This window comes from Narcine bancroftii, chromosome 3 (genome assembly GCF_036971445.1).
Source record: "Narcine bancroftii isolate sNarBan1 chromosome 3, sNarBan1.hap1, whole genome shotgun sequence".
Classification (NCBI taxonomy): Eukaryota; Metazoa; Chordata; class Chondrichthyes; order Torpediniformes; family Narcinidae; genus Narcine; species Narcine bancroftii.
Window position 1 is genome coordinate 244,373,636 of NC_091471.1, and position 19,318 is coordinate 244,392,953.

General features: G+C 48.6%; 1 protein-coding gene across 2 annotated transcripts in view; it reads left to right on the forward strand.

Annotated features, from left to right (window-relative positions):
- The window catches only part of LOC138758440 (collagen alpha-1(XI) chain-like), a 337,229-nt gene that overhangs the window by 41,903 nt on the left and 276,008 nt on the right, over positions 1 to 19,318 (forward strand). For both annotated transcript variants that reach the window (XM_069927352.1, XM_069927353.1), the window contains exon 2: positions 18,149 to 18,316. In XM_069927352.1, the coding sequence (XP_069783453.1) occupies positions 18,149 to 18,316 (168 nt within the window). The remainder of the gene's footprint in view (positions 1 to 18,148; positions 18,317 to 19,318) is intronic.

Genomic DNA, 19,318 nt, shown 5'->3' on the forward strand with positions numbered 1-19,318 from the left:
ATAACACCCCCCGAACTCACATTCCACCTGAAGTAATCCCTCTGCCATCGGTGCTCTGTAATTAATAAGGGATTACTTCAGGTGGGATGTGGGTGGAAAGAAAAAGTTTGAAAACCACTGTTTTAATCGCCCCTGCTGGACTTGTCATGTGAACGGATTCAGAACTCCAAAGGAAATGGGCCAATGACAATTTTTCTCAAGCCAGATTTTTCAGTCACATTTGGGTCTAGTGCAGTGGTTCTCAACCTTCCCACTCACAGACCACCTTACTAATCACAGAGCACCGATGGCATAGGGACGACTTGAGGTGCAATGTGAGTTTGGGGGGGCAGTTTGAAAACCACTGGTTGACACGAACACCACCATTTCTTTGCATTATTCCAACTCTGAATATTTATACAGTGTCTTTTCTGGTACATAGTGTTAACTGGTACTCTTTGACAGTCGGCTTTATGTACCTGTGTCGGTGCAGTACGCCAGAATTTCGTTGCGTCTGCACATTGTAAACCTTCATCATCAGTAGTATGTTATCATGCAAAGGGGCCCAGTTAATAATGAGCTGCCTTGGTGTATCCAATCTCGCAGCAACCGTGAGTGTCTTTGTGTGACTGACAGGTCTGAGTTCGCAGGGAGCAGTGCAGACATTACGGGCTTGTGTCTTGAAAGACGATATCATTTTAGTGGCTGTTATTACCTGACACCACATCCTCTTGCAGGGATGAATGCCAGTCATAACTCACTCACCTGTTCCACATTAAACCCCTCAATGGCTGCTGAAAAGGCTCCCACAGTAGCAAAGCTGGACATAGTTAAGATCCGGAGTTCGAACGACTGGCTTCGGTCCAATATCCTGTGGGCTGAGAGACAATCATCGTCTCGGGTTACTCATGTCTGAGTGAATGTGACTGAGTCCAGGGTATTCCCTTGGCACCTTCGGTGGGGGCTGGAGCTTGCCTTCCCCCACTTCAAAGGAGAGGAAAACAATATGGTTTCACGGAAGAGCAACAATGGAATGCAGTTGGAGGGAGATGGCATGCAATGCCCACCAACTGAGGAGAACAAAAGGAATATAGAGAACATATAAATTAACAGCACAATACAGTCCCTATTCTGTCAACTGATTAACCCACCAGACCAGTGGTTCTCAACCTTTATCTTTCCAATCACATACCACTATTCCCTCTGCCATCAGTGCTCTGTGATTAGTAAGGGACTGCTTAAGGTGGGATGTGGGTGGAAAGAAAAAGTTTGAAACCACTGTTTTAATCATCTAATTAACTTGTTATGTGCACGATTTCAGAACTCCAAAGGAAATGGGCCAATGACAATTTTTCTCCAGCAAAATATTTCAGTCACAATTGGGTCTAGAGCAATGGTTCACAACCTGCCCTTCACACTCACACACCACCTTAAGCAATCCCTTGCTAATCAAAGAGCACCGACGGCACGGGGAGTACTTAAAGCGGGATGTGAGTGGGAAGGAAAAAGGTTGCGAACCACTACCCTATGTCAACTGCCTAGAATTTCCCGACTGTGTTTCCCTTAGCAGTTAGAACAACGCTGTTCCAGCTCCAGCGATCGGGACCAGGGTCCAAATCCTCATCAGTCTGAAAGGAGTTTATATTTTGTTTCCCCATGTCTGTGTGGTTTCCCACTGGGTGCTCCAGTTTCCTCCCACCCTTAAAACATACCGGGAGTTATAGGCCAATAGGGTGTAATTGGGCAGCATGGGCTTGTGGGCTGAAGGGGCCTGTTACTGTGCTGTACGTCGAAATTTAAATTTAAAAATTTTCTCAGTTCCATGTCCCCATTTAACAGTCCCTTAATGTCCCTGCCTCCACCACTGTTTCTGGAAGCTCATGCCCTGGCTCCATCACTCTGTGTGAAGGATTGAAACATGAAAGTCTACAGGTGCCAATACTGTAGAAACTCAATGTGATAGTACAGATCTATCACCAATGTACATAGTGTATATAGTTACTGTATCTAGACTGTGCTTACAGCGATTGGCTGAGAGCTAAGCCACACCTATTGTTTGGGCCTTAAAGGGTTGTGTCCCTAGCCAGGTCGGATCATTCCGGACTGGTCGGCCACCTGTGAAGAGCTCCGGTCTTTTGCTAATAAAAGCCTTGGTTTGGATCAACAAGTCTTTGGTTCTTTCGACGAGCTCTACAATTTTATTAGCAAAAAGAATTTTTTTTGAAAGGGATGGAGCGTTTCACTCGGCCAGAAAAACTTGATATCGACCCACAGTCAGCTACAGCCTTCAAAGCCTTTAAGTTCTGGCTGCTGAACTTTGAAAACTTCCTGAGATTCATTCAGGTAGAGGAGGATAACCAGCGTCTAACAGCATTGCTGTCTATGGTGTCCTTGAGAGTCTACGAGAACATCCAGGATGAGACCACTTACACCGCAGCCATAAAGGTACTGAAGGAACTGTATGATCAACCGGTGAACAGAGTTCATGCCCGGCTCATGCTTGCGTCGAGGAAGCAACAGCCCGGCGAGTCCAGCAGGGCATATTTACAAGTTTTAAAGGCATTGGGCAAGGACTGTAACTGTGTGGACAAAACTGCTGCCGAGATCACTAGTGACCTCGTCCGGGATGCCTATGTGGCCGGGCTCCGGTCGAACGAAGTGAGGCTGCGTTTGCTCGAGCAAGGGGTAGAAAAACTAGAGGACGTGGCCCGGATTGCAATCACAATGGAGGATGCAGCCTTAAAATCCTCCGAGCTCTCTAGGGACTGGACCCCTCGTTCTGATGTGAGTAGAGTGCCCTTCTACCCTACCCCTGACGGCCTGTCGGCTGCTGCTACCCTGCCCCGTGCGAACCAGAAATGTTATTTCTGCGGGAGGGACAAGCACAGCAGATCCCAGTGCCCAGCAAGAAAAGCCAGGTGCCAGAAGTGCCTTAAAAAGGGCCACTTTGCTGCAGTCTGTAGGTCTAAAATGGCCGCCAGCAAACACAGTGCCTCGTGTGAAGCTCAACCGCCACTATCCCATTCAAACTCTTCTTCCCCAGAGCTCTCGTCCAATGAGAGCGAGGGCTCCCCTGCACGGCAACGCCTGACGTCACGGAGACGCCGAACCCGGAAGGGGCAACCCACCGTCGCAACCATGGTGATGGCCTGCCTCTCGCCCCCGTGCGGAACACTTGACACTACCGCCGCTGCTGCCGCCGCCGCCGCGGACACCCCCGGGGCCGACGCTACCGCCGCTGCTGCCGCCGCCACGGACACCTCCGGGGCCGACGCTACAGCCGCTGCTGCCGCCGCCACGGACACCCCCGGGGCCGACGCTACCGCCGCTGCTGCCGCCGCCACAGACACCCCCGGGGCCGACGCTACCGCCGCCGCAGCCACCCCCGCGGCCAACCAGGTGCTCACCCTAGCGTCCATCGCTGACGACCGCCAGGGCCCGACCGCCGATCGCGAGCAACTACAAACCCCACTACTTACCATTCACCCGCCACAACAGCACTTCCGGGAGGTTCTCCAACCTGCTCCTCGAGCGTTGACTACGTCATCCCGTTGCGTGACGTCATCCCGTTGCGTGACGTCATCGCGCAAAACTCGCCTGTCAACTGCTTCAATAACATTAAACCAGCAATGCTCTCATCCCCTCACCAGAGCAATGGAACTGATTAAAGTGCATGGACACTACACCAATTGCTTATTTGACTCTGGGTCAACTGACAGTTTTATCCAGCCAGATCTGGCCCTCCGTTGGGGACTTGACATTATCCCCACTACCCAGAGGATCTCATTAGCGACGAGGTCGCACTCGACTGGGATAAAGGGGTATTGCATCGCCACGCTGGAAGTACAGGGCGTGACGGTCACCCACTTTAAATTATTCGTCCTTCCCCAATTGTGCGCCCCAGTGTTGCTGGGATTAGACTTCCAGTGTCAGTTCCAAACGGTGTCCCTACACTTTGGGGGACCCCACGCCCCCCTCTCGGTCTGCCATCGCCCCACTCCCGAAGCACCCGAGCAACCCGCCCCGTGCCCCGGGGCCAATCCTGCGGCCTTTCCACACTCCGGATTGCCCCGCCAGCACTCTTCGCAAACCTCACCCCTGGCTGGAAGCCTGTGGCCACCAAAAGTCGGCAATATAGTTACGAAAACAGGCAATTCATTAGGAGTGAGGTGCGTAGATTGCTGGATGAGGGCATCATCGAACCCAGTTCAAGCCCCTGGAGAGCCCAGGTGGTGGTTGTCAAGAATGGGGAAAAACTACGGATGGTGGTCGACTATAGCCAGACCATTAACCGCTTCACACTCCTGGATGCGTACCCCCTGCCACGCATCACGGATGTGGTGAACCAGATCGCCCAGTACCGCATTTTCTCCACTATTGACCTACGTTCGGCCTACCACCAGCTCCCGATCCGCTGCGAGGACCGACCATTCACGGCCTTTGAAGCGAATGGGCGGCTATATCAATTTCTCAGGGTACCATTCGGGGTCACAAATGGTGTCGCGGTCTTCCAGCGGGAAATGGACAGGATGGTGGACCAGAACGGGCTAACCGCTACCTTCCCGTATCTGGACAATATCACCATCTGCGGCCACGACATGCAGGACCATGACGCCAACCTAGACAAATTTCTTCAAACTGCCCGTCAGCTAAACCTGACTTACAATTTGGACAAGTGTGTTTTCCGGACCACACGACTCGCTATTCTAGGTTGTGTGGTGGAAAACGGGATAGTCATGCCAGATCCTGACCGCATGCGTCCCTTAATGGACTTACCCCCCCCACATACCCAGAAAGCTCTCAAACGCTGCCTGGGCCTTTTCTCGTATTATGCCCAATGGGTTCCAAACTACGCCGACAAGGCACGTCCTCTTATCAAGACCACCTCTTTTCCCCTCTCGACCGAAGCCACAGCGGCTTTCGATCGAATCAAATCTGACATCGCTGCTGCGACGCTGCACGCGATCGATGAGTCTGTCCCGTTTCAAGTCGAGAGCGATGCATCCGACTTCGCCCTGGCAGCCACCTTGAACCAGGCCAGTCGGCCTGTAGCCTTCTTCTCCAGAACCCTCCAGGGTCCGGAGAGTAGACACTCCTCGATCGAGAAGGAGGCCCAGGCCATAGTTGAAGCGGTACGTCTTTGGAGACATTACCTCGCTGGGAGGCGCTTTACACTGTTGACTGATCAACGCGCGGTCTCCTTCATGTTCAGCAACACCCAGCGTGGTAAGATAAAAAATGACAAAATCGCCAGATGGAGAATCGAACTCTCCACCTTTATCTATGACATCCTGTACCGGCCTGGTAAGCTCAACGACCCGCCTGACGCGCTCTCCAGGGGGACGTGCGCCAGCATACAGATGGACAGACTACGGAAACTCCATGAGGCGCTCTGTCATCCAGGGGTCACTAGGTTTGCTCACTTTGTCAAGGCGCGCAACTTACCCTACACAGTTGAGGAGATCCGCTCCATGACCCGAGCCTGTTCGGTGTGCACCGAATGCAAGCCCCACTTCTTCCATCCGGATAACTCCCACGTCATCAAAGCCACCCGCCCCTTCGAGCGTCTTAGCGTAGACTTTAAGGGACCCCTACCGTCGACCAACCGTAATACCTACATCCTTACGGCCATCGACGAATACTCCCGCTTCCCATTCGCTATGGCCTGCCCAGACACCACTGCCACCTCAGTGATACAGGCCCTTCACAGTATTTTCACCATCTTCGGGTACCCCAATTCCATCCACAGTGATAGGGGGTCCTCATTCATGAGTGCAGAGCTGCAACAGTACCTTCTGGAGTGTGGTATTGCTTCAAGCAGGACCACGAGCTATAACCCACGCGGTAATGGCCAGGTCGAGAGGGAGAATGCCACCATATGGAGAGCGGTTACACTGGCTCTCCGGTCTAAAGGTCTCCCCACCTCTCACTGGCAGGAGGTTCTCACTAGTGCCTTACACTCCATCCGCTCCCTCCTATGTACTGCAACAAATGCCACCCCCCACGAAAGGATGTTCCTTTTCCCGAGGAAATCCGAATCGGGAACCACTGTACCGGCATGGCTCACCGTCCCTGGCCCTGTCCTTTTGCGACGCCACGTCCGGCACTCAAAGAACGACCCCTTGGTCGACCGAGTGACTCTACTCCACGCGAACCCACATTACGCATACGTGGAGTTCCCAGACGGGCGGGAGGACACTGTTTCGGTGCGGGACCTAGCTCAGGACGCGGTAGACCCAGCAAACCCCCCAACTCCTTATGCTCCAGGCCCCGTGCCGCAACAGAAGGACCAACAGCACCCCAATGACTCGGGCCACCCTGCCGACAAAACGACTGGGGAATTGAGCGACGGAGCAGTCGCACCCGATGAGCCCGCTGGCGATACCACTCCAGCGACCCCAATCCCGGCACCACGGCGGTCACGCCGGATGGTCAGACCCCCTGACCGCTACAGTCCTTGACCTACCCCTTCCTTTTCATTCTCTCCCTCGTTTTTGTTTTTTTTTCCAGGGTCAATTCTCCAAGAAGGGGTGAATGTGATAGTACAGATCTATCACCAATGTACATAGTGTATATAGTTACTGTATCTAGACTGTGCTTACAGCGATTGGCTGAGAGCTAAGCCACACCTATTGTTTGGGCCTTAAAGGGTTGTGTCCCTAGCCAGGTCGGATCATTCCGGACTGGTCGGCCACCTGTGAAGAGCTCCGGTCTTTTGCTAATAAAAGCCTTGGTTTGGATCAACAAGTCTTTGGTTCTTTCGACGAGCTCTACACTCAACGTGTCAAACAGTGTACTTTGTCACAAAAATAAAGATACCTTTTTATCCTCACACTTTGAAGAAAGGCTCAAGCCTGAAACTTTTAAGGGGGGGGGAATCTTTTTAATTTAGACATATAGAATGGTAAGAGTTCATTTCGGCCCATGAGTACGTACTGGGAGTGTAGGTTAATTGGCCGGCATGGACCCATGGGCTGAAACGGTCCATTACCATGCTGTTTATCTAACTTAACTTAAACTGCTATATAAAGTATTCTGTTTGACCTGCTGAGATTCTCCAGCACCGTGTTTTTACTTTGTGTTAAACAGTTATCTTGCCTGTACTTACTACCGAGCATCTTAAAGCTATGGCCCAAGGTGTGAGCCCTGGGAAAAAGCCTTTGGCCATCCACATCATCTTATCTTTGGCTTGGCTTCGCAGACGAAGATTAATGGAGGGGTAATGTCCATGTCAGCTGCAGGCTCGTTTGTGGCTGACAAGTCCGATGCGGGACAGGCAGACACGGTTGCAAGGTAGAATTGGTTGGTTGGGGTTGGGTGTTGGGTTTTTCCTCCTTTGTCTTTTGTCAATGAGGTGGGCTCTGCGGTCTTCTTCAAAGGAGGTTGCTGCCCGCCGAACTGTGAGGCGCCAAGATGCACAGTTTGAGGCGAGATCAGCCCACTGGCGGTGGTCAATGGGGAAGGCACCAAGAGATTTCTTTAGGCAGTCCTTGTACCTCTTCTTTGGTGCACCTCTGTCTCGGTGGCCAGTGGAGAGCTCGCCATATAACACGATTTTGGGAAGGCGATGGTCCTCCATTCTGGAGACGTGACCTACCCAGCGCAGTTGGATATTCAGCAGCGTGGATTCAATGATGTCGGCCTCTGCCATCTCGAGTACTTCGATGTTGGTGATGAAGTCGCTCCAATGAATGTTGAGGATGGAGCGGAGACAATGTCAGCCTGAAGAAAACTGAGGTCCTCCATCAGCCAGCTCCCCACCATGACTACCAGCCCCCCCACATCTCCATCGGGCACACAAAACTCAAAACGGTCAACCAGTTTACCTATCTCGGCTGCACCATTTCATCGGATGCAAGGATCGACAACGAGATAGACAACAGACTCGCCAAGGCAAAGAGTGCCATTGGAAGACTACACAAAAGAGTCTGGAAAAACAACCAACTGAAAAACCTCACAAAGATTAGCGTATACAGAGCCGTTGTCATACCCACACTCCTGTTCGGCTCCGAATCATGGGTCCTCTACCGGCATCACCTACGGCTCCTAGAACGCTTCCATCATCTTATAACCATATAACAATTAAAGTACGGAAACAGGCCATGTCGGCCCCTCTAGTCTGCACCGATTTAAGTGAAATTCCACTAGTTCCACCTACCTGCTCCCTGCCCATAACCCTCACATCCATGTGCTCATCCAATCTCCTCTTAAATGACAAAATTGACCCTGCTGCAACCACCTCTTACAGAAAGTCATTCCACTCAGCCACCACTCTCTGAGTGAAGGAGCTTCCTCTTATGTTACTTCTAACATTTTTCCCCCTAGCATTTAACTTATGACCCCTCATTCCAATCCCACCTACCCTCAAGGGGAAGAGCCTATTCACATCTACTCTGTCTATCCCCCTCATAATTTTATATACCTCTATCAAATCCTCCCTCAACCTTCTACACTCCAATGAATAAAGACCCAGTCTACTCAATCTTTCTTTGTATGCTAGATACCACAATCCAGGCAACATTTTAGTAAATCTTCCCTGCACCCTCTCTACCTTATTAATATACTCCCTATAACTTGGACCAGAACTGCACACAGTATTCCAAACTTGGCCTCACCAATGCCTTGTACAGTCTCAACATCACCTCCCAGCTCCTATATTCTATGCTTTGATTTATAAAGGCCAGCATACCAAAAGCATTCTTCACCACCCTATCTACATGAGAATCCACTTTCAAAGACCAATGAACCATTATTCCAAGATCTCTCTGTTCCTCTCCATTCTTCAACGCCTTCCCTTCACTGCATATGTCCTATTTTGATTATTCTTCCCAAAATGAACTCCTCACAGTTATCTACATTAAACTCGATCTACCACATTTCAGCCCATGCTTCTAAGCAGTCCAAATCCTTCTGAAGTCCATGAAAACTCTCCTCATTATCCACAACTCCCCCTATTTTTGTATTGTCCGCATATTTACTCACCCAATTTACCACTCCATCATCCAAATCATTAATGTAAATGATGAACAACAAGGGACCTAACATCGATCCCTGAGGTAGACCGCTCGTCACCGGCCTCCATCCTGACAGACAGTTGTCCACCATGACTCTCTGGTGCCTATCTTCTAGCAGTTAGTGCAACGTTATTATGGCACCAGCGACCCGGGTTTTAATCCAACGCTGTTTGTAGCAAGTTTGAATGTTCTCCTCGTGTCTGGGTGGGTTTCCTCCGGATGCTCCGGTTTCCTCCCGCCCTTCAAAATGTTAATTGGAGTATTTGGGTGGCACAGACTCATGGAAGGATCTGTTAGTGAGCTATATGTCCAAAATATATTTTTTTGTAAATAAATAAATAAATAGATAAATAACTAAATAGATAGATAGACGAATATATATATTTATATATATTTATAAATAAATATATCTATATGCCAGGTTTGTGTGTATGTATTAATGTAATGCGTTGAAGCACAATTTCTGTTGTTGGTGTCAAATGCATACTATTAAACTTCATTCCAATGTTTTCTCCTTTTGATGTGTTATAATTCGGGGAACTGAGCAGCCAATCTGTGCACAGCAAGCTCCCACAATCCAGCAAAGTACAGTAAAACTACCAGTCATCCAGCACTTTATGGGGATTGGTAAATGGCGGATAAGTGAAGTTTCCAGTCGATTGAGAATGCGCGTTGCATGATTGGCAACCAACATGACGTGCACAAATTTTAAACTTGCGTATTTTTTTAACCTATTTATTTTCTGTGATTTTTAAACAGTTCAAAATTTAGATCTACAGCGCAGTAACAGGCAATTTTGGCTCATGAACCCCAATTGATCTACAACTCATGGTGCGTTTTGAACGGTGGGAGGAAACTGGAGCACCTGGGGGAAACCCACGCAGACACGGGTGCAAACTCCGTACAGTCAGCATGGTAATTCGAACCTTGGTCCGATCGCTGGGATTGTAACAGTGTTGCGCTCACCGTGCCTGATGCTTGAGACTGCCAGCTGCTTGAATTCTGGACAAGAGAGGTTTTATTGTACATTGTGAGAGCTTAATCACAAATGAATATTGGACTGGGATAGTGTAAGAAGGGCTCAGGGCTCTCTGGCCTACTGTGATGTATTGCTATTGAATGCTTTGGAACCAGCTGTAGCAGCTGTCTGGGTCTTGTACTACACTGGGATTGCAAGCCCTTGTGTCCGCAGGCTGAGAAACTGAGATAGATAGACTGAGGCCCAAAGATGAGCGAAGGCCTTTTCTCCTCAGGAAACAATCCAATTCCTGTATCTGTAGGAGTTGGGCAGCAATTTTTGAGATGGTTCCACAGATAGAGAAAGGAATATGGGGGGGGCGGGGGCTGGGGGGAGAAATCAAATCTATTTAGATATAAATCATTTGACCTCAGGTCAAGTGTGATTAACTGCAGAATCAACCCTTTGGCATTTGTTCTGCAAGTTCCAAATCAAAGCAACCGCTTGTCAAATTGAAATCTCGCAGCACAGGGTCTAACTGTGATGAACTTGACACTCAGGACAACTCGAGGTATTGCCGTTTGCCCTCTGTTATCTGGTATTGTTCCCCTTCCCACTGGTCTATCTGCTCTCCCACGGGGCTACCTATTTCTGCTCCTCACTGTTCTCACCATCTCTCCCTTATCTGGGTCCCACATGTGGGCAAGCCTTCAGGGCTTGGATCGGCCTCCCCAGTCACTTCCAGGTCCACAGCCACCAATTTCCCATTTGATTTTGAAGTCATGGTCATCTTCGATTACAAAGAACGAACCACAATAACCTCTGGGTCTACTCAACCTTTTCAGAATCCATTATCTGTCTCCCTTTATTTGAGATTCCTTGACTGTCATAATAAAAACAGTGTAATATTGCATAAAATTGCCTTTAGTCTGCTGTAAGGGAGACTGATTTATCAGCAGCAGAAATCACCTGCCGCCTTTTAGAGTATGAGAAAGAGAAGCAAAAGAGAGTCTGCCCTGAGTAACTGAGTGTCTGTGGATTTGCCTCCAGTGTTCCTGCAGCCACGTAGCCTCCAGTCCAAATCGTTGACGACCCAAGCTCCAGGTCTGAAGCTTCGACACAACTAGGAACCCTTGGGCCCTCTCTTGCATCCAGGTTCCGATACCTGGTACCTCATCAGCCAGTCTCGAGCAGTCCGCAGCCCGGTGGGTTGCTAACAGCTTGCTGCCTGCGCGTTCCACAGCTGCAGTGCCCCTCACTTGTGTGTCTTTCCCCCCACCCCCGCCCTGGTCACCATCCCATAGGGTTATCTCTGCTTCTCCTTCTCAAATGGGGTGGGGGGGGGGGTAGACTCCCTGATTTCTGGTGCATCTGCACAAGTCCTCTGCCTCCCTGGAGTCTGCAACCCCCACATGGCTACAGGCGCCGCCATCTTGTGTCCAGATTCCGTGGTCACAGGATTCGCAGGATATGATCACCTCCTAATCATTATCTACACACTTCCCTCCCTCTCTGTCTCCATTCACACCCTCCTCAAATGAATTCACCTTGAACTTGCCAGTTCTTGTTTCCTCTCCCCCACCTCATTCACCATCACACATTGTCCTGAATCAGGGTGTCAACCAGAAATGCCAACTACCTCTTTTCCTCTAGAGATACTACGGGTGGTAATGGTGGAACAATAGAGACATTTACAAAACTTTTTATCAGGCACATGGATGCAAGAAAAATAGAGGGTAAGGTGGTTTTCAAGCTTTTTTCTTTCCACTCATATCACTTGAAGTAATCCCTATGTCATCGGTGCCCTGTGATTAGTAAGGGATTGCTTCAGGTGGTATGTAGGTGGGAAGGGAAGGTTGAGAATCACTGCTCCAGACCCAATTGTTACTGAAATATTTTGCTTGAGAAAAATTGTCATTGGCCCATTTCCTTTGGAGTTCTGAAACCGTGCACATAATGAGTCAATGAGGTATGATTAAAACAGTGGTTTTCAAACTTTTTTCTTTCCACCTACATCCCACCTTAAGCAATCCTTTAAGCACTGATGGCATAGGGATTACTTAAAGTGAGATGTAAAGAAAAGCGAACCACTGGCTCGCTTGCTGAATGTTTCAACATCTTCTGTTCTTACTATATATCACCAATATCTACAGGTGTTTTTTTTTTTAATCCATTATTTATTTGGGTGAGATTATCCTTCATTCATCAGTAGTTCTCGATCAGTGAATTTTCAAACTTTTTCTTTCCACTCACACCCCTTACTAATCACAGAGCACCGATGGCATAGGGGTTACTTAAAGTGAGCTGTAAAGAAAAAGGTTGAGAACCACTGGGTTATATGTTAGAGGGCTTACTCTCCATTTGGAATGTGGAGACATTTGATCTTGCTCTTTAACATCTCGAGATGTCTTTCGCAAATTGAAAGATGAACAAGGGTCAGAGAATTTATTTTTGTCAGAGTTCAAACTTTTTTCCTGAATGGATTTGGTTGGCCCTTTAATTAAGCTGAGAGTTCCCACCTTTAAGTGAGTCACAGACGAATGACATTCAGGATGGATGCCACTCTAGTGGGGCCAGGATATCCCGTGACTCTCCTCCAATGTTCAGACCTACCTTAAAGAGAGGACCGAGTTTGGGCTTCCCAGACCAGAGGCCAGAAAGGCTCACCGACTGAATGTATGCAAGACAGGTATTGAGAGGTGTGAATTAAGGAAAGTTACACTGAGCTATTGAGCAACTGAAAAGTGGCAAAGCAGGAGGTATGGATGGAATCCCCCCAGAGATCTGGAAGGCTGGCGGCAAAACTCTGCATGCCAAACTGCATTAGTTTTTCAAGCTCTGCTGGGACCAAGGAAAGCTGCCTCAGGACCTTCGTGATGCCATCATCATCACCCTGTACAAAAACAAAGGTGAGAAATCAGACTGCTCAAACTACAGGGGAATCACGCTGCTCTCCATTGCAGGCAAAATCTTCGCTAGGATTCTCCTAAATAGAATAATACCTAGTGTTGCCAAAAATGTTCTCCCAGAATCACAGTGCGACTTTCGCGCAAACAGAGGAACTACTGACATGGTCGTTGACCTCAGACAGCTCCAAGAAAAGTGCAGAGAACAAAACAAAGGACTCTACATCACCTTTGTTGACCTCACCAAAGCCTTCGACACCATGAGTAGGAAAGGGCTTTGGCAAATACTCGAGCGCCTCGGATGCCCCCCACAGTTCCTCAACATGGTTATCCAACTGCACGAAAACCAACAAGGTCGGGTCAGATACAGCAATGAGCTCTCCGAACCCTTCTCCATTAACAATGGCGTAAAGCAAGGCTGCGTTCTCGCACCAACCCTCTTTTCAATCTTCTTCAGCATGATGCTGAAACAAGCCATGAAAGACCTCAACAATGAAGACGCTGTTTATATCCAGTACCGCACGGATGGCAGTCTCTTCAATCTGAGGCGCCTGCAAGCTCACACCAAGACAAAAGAGCAATTTGTCCGTGAACTACTCTTTGCAGACGATGCCGCTTTAGTTGCCCATTCAGAGGCAGCTGTTCAGCGCTTGACGTCCTGTTTTGCGGAAACTGCCAAAATGTTTAGCCTGGAAGTCAGCCTGAAGTAAACTGAGGTCCTCCATCAGCCAGCTCCCCACCATGACTACCAGCCCCCCCACATCTCCATCGGGCACACAAAACTCAAAACGGTCAACCAGTTTACCTATCTCGGCTGCACCATTTCATCGGATGCAAGGATCGACAACGAGATAGACAACAGACTCGCCAAGGCAAGTAGCGCCTTTGGAAGACTACACAAAAGAGTCTGGAAAAACAACCAACTGAAAAACCTCACAAAGATTAGCGTATACAGAGCCGTTGTCATATCCACACTCCTGTTTGGCTCCGAATCATGGGTCCTCTACCGGCATCACCTACGGCTCCTAGAACGCTTCCACCAGCGTTGTCTCTGCTCCATCCTCAACATTCATTGGAGCGACTTCATCACCAACATCGAAGTACTCAAGATGGCAGAGGCCGGCAGCATCGAATCCACGCTGCTGAAGATCTAACTGCGCTGGGTAGGTCACGTCTGCAGAATGGAGGACCATCGCCTTCCCAAGATCGTGTTATATGGTGAGCTCTCCACTGGCCACCGAGACAGAGATGCACCAAGGAAGAGGTACAAGGACTGCCTAAAGAAATCTCTTGGTGCCTGCCACACTGACCACCTCCAGTGGGCTGATCTCGCCTCCAACCGTGCATCTTGGCGCCTCACAGTTCGGCGGGCAGCAACCTCCTTTGAAGAAGACCACAGAGCCCACCTCACTGACAAAAGACAAAGGAGGAAAAACCCAACACCCAACCCCAACCAACCAATTTTTCCTTGCAACCGCTGCAACCGTGTCTGCCTGTTCCGCATCGGACTTGTCAGCCACAAACAAGTCTTCAGCTGACGTGGACATTACCCCTCCATTAATCTTTGTCCGCGAAGCCAAGCCAAAGTCAAAGTCACACTGAGCTAAGATGTTTTGTCATAATCTCCTGGAAGACATAACATGTCAAATGGTCAATTTCTGCCTCTTAGTTATGCTATCATTGTTGGACAGAAGCAGGCCCTTTGGTCCAACGTGGCTGTGCTAACCATCAAATACCCAGTTTCGCTATTGTGATTTCATTCTCTCTACATTCTCCATAACCCCTCACCCCCAGGCTGGGAAAAAAACGACAGTGGGCAATTAACTTTCCCTGACGCCCTCACCATTGCATGTATTTGCTACTTGACCCCTTCTCCTTTCAACCCCAAACACTTGTGTGTAGGTTGATACGACAATGAAGAAAGCGTTTTCACGATTTACCTTTATTTAGGTTTGGTTTTTAAAAATTATTTGCAAAATTATTCATTTTCTTACAAACTTGGGAGGATCGGTTTGGTCCGAGTTTTGTCTCTTGTCATTTTCGGGAGAATGTCTGAACTGTGATCATGAGCTTGAAAGATAATCTGTGATCTTGGTTTTTCTGTTGAGCGGTTTTTGGCTTTGTATTTTTTTAGTGCATCAAAGCTCAGTGACCTCAACAGCAAATCGTCACACCGAATTTGCAAAGTATTTCCAGAAACTGGCCTTTGACCACAGCGAAGTGGAAAAAAAGACACTGTGATTGTCATTGATTTTCTCCTCTACGTTGGAGAGACTGGGTGCAGACTGGGAGATTACTTTGTTTGAGCCCCTCGGCTCTGTCTCCATCTCCCGGTGGCCACCTATTTCAGTTCCCTGCCCCATTCCGTCTCTGACATGTCTGCCCATGGTCTCGTGCCCTGACAGACTGAGACCACCCGCAAAGTTGAGCAACAACACCTCATCTTCCATCTGGGCACCCTCCAACCACATGGCATTAACATCGACTTCTCTGGTTTTCGTTAAGCAACTCCCCCTTTCCTCCCTCCCCCCCACCCCCCCATATTCTCTGTCTTTAAATCACTTCACTTACCTCCATAAAAGCTCCAAAGGAAGACTGACTGGTCGAATACGCTCCATTTCCCGTTGGGGGAGGGGGGGTGGTAGACTCAGAGATGGAGTGAAGTTGCTCCATTTCCTCCGTAAAAGGATTTGCGGCTCCAAAGGGGAGGGCTGTTGACGTCGTCGGCCCGCGACCCTTGAGTGCGCATTTTAAAAAAAAAACATGTGTTTAATAGAGGCGATTACATTGTGCAGGAGATCTGCCTGAGCCCTTAGATTGCTTGCACAGATCTCCACTAGCACACGCACCTGCCATTTTTGAGTATAGGCCGCTTTCCCTTCTCGGCGTGCATGCTTGAGGTCTCAGTGGCGGGTGGCACTAGTGCACCACTTTCCCCGCCTCCTTCAGCTCTGGAAGACGGCTCCCCACTCAGCTCTGCATAAAAGCACCGTGGGATCTGCCTTATAGGATGTCACCATAAAAGGTAAATTATCCCTTTTTAAAAAAAAAACGGGCTTCCGTCTCCTTTCAATTCTTATCTTTCTTATGGTATCAAATTTACACCTTTTGACGATTGGTCTGGACTCCTCCTCAGAGAGATGCTGGAGGATCTCCGCCGGTCTTGCTGCGTCCATTGGTGTTACAGATATATTCTCAATGTTTCAGGCCTGAGCCCTCCTTCAAGGAATAAGCAAAGAACAGGAAGGCGTCAGAATAATGATTGAAGGCCAGCTGGGGGCAAGAGTCCAGACTGATAGTCAAAAGGTGTAAATTTGATATTTTATTCTGACGCCCTCCTGTTCTTTGCTTATCCCTCAAAGAAAGGCTCAGGCCCGAAATGCCACGAATAAATTTTTAACTCCAAGGGAAGCCGCGAGACTGGCTGAGATCCATCAGCATTTTAACTACACTCACTTGCCTCTGCAGACTTTTCATGTTTCACTAGTTTGACCTGCGTTTTGCTTTTAAAAATTATTTGAGAAATATTCATTTCCTTACAATCAAACTGTTAAATCCAAACTTTGTAGGTTGAGGTTTGGCCCGAGTTTTGTCTCCTCTCAATGATAGTTGGGAAGATCATCGTAACTGTGACATTGAGGTCTTATTGACTAATACCCAGCAATGGAATTAAAGCTTATTCTGCCCTTGAGCTCAATTTGCTCATTAATGTTGCTTTCCTCATGGTTTGAAAGATAATCTGTGATCTTGGGTTTTTCTGTTGTGCTGTTTTTGGCCTTGTATTTTAGTGTATAAAAGCTCTGTGTCGTGCACACCAAATCCTCTCACAGAATTTGCATAGCATTTCCAGAAACGTGCCTCTGACCATGGTGAAGTGAAACGAGACGCTGTGATTGTCGTCGACGATCTCCTCGGCTCTTGGAGAGACCGAGCGCGGACTGGGAGTTCACTTCGTGGAGCACCTTTGCTCCCCCTGCGTGGATCTCCCAAAGGCCCACCCAATCCAATTCTCCGCCCCATTCCTATGCCCACATGACTGCCCCGCGGTCTCATGCACTGAAACCACCTGCAAATTGGAGGAACAACAGCGCATATTCAATCTGGGCACCCTCCAATTGGCATGACATTAACATCGGCTTCTCCGGTTTCCGTCAGGCTCCCTCCCCTCCACCCCCGCATCTATCCCTCTGCCTTCTTTCCTCCTGCTCTGCATTCATCGAGCTACTGTCCTCCCCCGATCAATCCTCAGCTTTCCTCTCCTGCCCTCTGATCCACGTCCGCCTAGAACATCTTGGCTGTTTGCCTGTGCTCCTCTCCCTTCCTCTTCTGCCCTCATCCACCCACCTTTTTATTCACGCACCTGCTTGCTTTTTTATTTTTATTTTTTGCTCATCCTTGACATAGGGTACAGGACCTACTGAGTTTTTCCAGCAGAATTTAAAAAATATATATATTTACTTTGATCACAGTGGACGTTAATTAAATTGGGCTGGGAAGGACACGAGCGAGTTTTGGCGGTCATGAAGGTAGATGCTCTTCCCTCTGCTTGGGTTTGGAACATCCCACTCTGGGTCATTGAAGGTGTGGCCTTCACCGCACATCTCTACAGCCACCCTTTCGATGCTGTGGCCGGAATATCACATTGGATGGCAGAGAACAGGGCAAAAAGTTCAAAGTTATACATGACATCACATACAACCCTGAGATTCCACTTATCAGTAGTATAAATTGTACTCAAGAAAACAATGCAAAGAGAGAAATGTTATCAAAGACTGTGCAATGCAGAAAATAAATATTCAATATGAAAGGATGTGCAGAATAACAGTTCTTTGTGATTGAATTTGTCATTGAGGAGTCTGATGGTAGAAGGGTAGCAGCTGAATCTAATGGTGCGAGTCTTGTGGCATCTACACCTCTCTCCTGATGGCAGCGGCGAGAACAGAGTGTGTCCTTGGTGGAGTGGATCCTTGATGATCGCTGCTGCTCTCCCGATGGCACCGCTCCATACAGATGCCCTCGACGGTGGGGAGGGTTTTGCCAGTGATGTCCCGGGCTGCGTCCACTACCTTTTGCAGGGCTTCTCCCCTCAGGGGTATTGGTGCTCCCATGTCAGACCATTTGGCCAAGAGCCTGTGTGTGTATCGGTGCCTGCATTTCTGCTCCAAATGCTCGACCTCTGCCCCACCACCCTTGCTATTTGGGAAGAAGGTTTCCAATTTTGGGTACCGTCCTCGGCGGCCGAGATGCATTGACAGATGCTGTTTCTGATAAGGTGCTTTTGACTCTTGCAGAGAATGTCGTTGACATCCTGCAGGTTCTTGACCTCCGGGGCTCGATGGAAGGAATTGTCAACGTTGCAGGATTTTGCACACAACGAAAGGGATCGGACGACGCTGACTATGCACTCCGGATAGAAAATAACACCCACTTTAGCGCCTTAACCACGCAATTATTTCCAGGTACGTTTCACTGCAAAAGGGCCCATGTGCTTATGTGGGAACTTCCTCTGTCCCCCAATGTTCCATCCATTCTCAGGATTTGATCTGTGCGGAGAGATTAAATTGAGTGCTCAAAAATTTCTTGACTTGCAAGATGAAATTATCGAAGCTTTCAAGATTATTCTGAGGTTTAAGAGGTGGATATTTCCCAAGGCTGGGGCGTTGCCATCAAGTAGAACTATTAGAGCCGTAGAACATGACAGGCCCCTCCAGCCCTTCTAGTCTGTGCCAAGCCTTTTTTTTTTGTTGTGGCCTAATCCCATTGAACTGCACCCAGTCCATAAACCCTCCATACCTCTTCCCTCCACGTATCTGCCCAAATTCCTGTTAAATATTCAAATTGAGCTCGCATTCAGGTGGGAGCTCGTTCCATGCTCCCAACGCTCTCCGAGTGAAGTGTAAGCATCTCAAAACCGAGATGAAAAATCTAGCCAGGCTCAGGAATTTGAGAGGTCTCTGGGTGCTCAGTCACTGAGGGAGTTCAAGGCAGGAAATGGAACTGAGTTAAGAGATCAGTCCCACTCTTAGTGCTTTGTGCTTAGTGTTCTGGGTTTGAATCTGGTACTGTCCACGTTGTGTTATGTTGATTTCCTCCAGTCTCTCTGGTTTCATTCTACCCTTAAAAATATAGCTGGTTCTAGGTCAATTGGGAGGCAAAGACTCATGGACCAAAAGGGCCTGTAACCATGTTACCATGCCTAAATTTAAATTTAAAACAAAAATCGGCTAGGACCCTGAATCTCCTAGACTGGGGAAGAGTGCATTGGACATCAGGAAAGTGATTCCTTTCGAAAATTGAAGCCAAAATTTCAGATGTTGGGTGTAGTGCACTACCAGTAATCACCGAGACTAGGCTGAGGGAATGGTAGGCTTTAATGTACTGAAGAACCTTGCTGGCCCGGATCCAAGTATAGGAATGGTGGGAAGGGTGAGGTGGTGTGACCTTTAAGGCCCAGGACCATG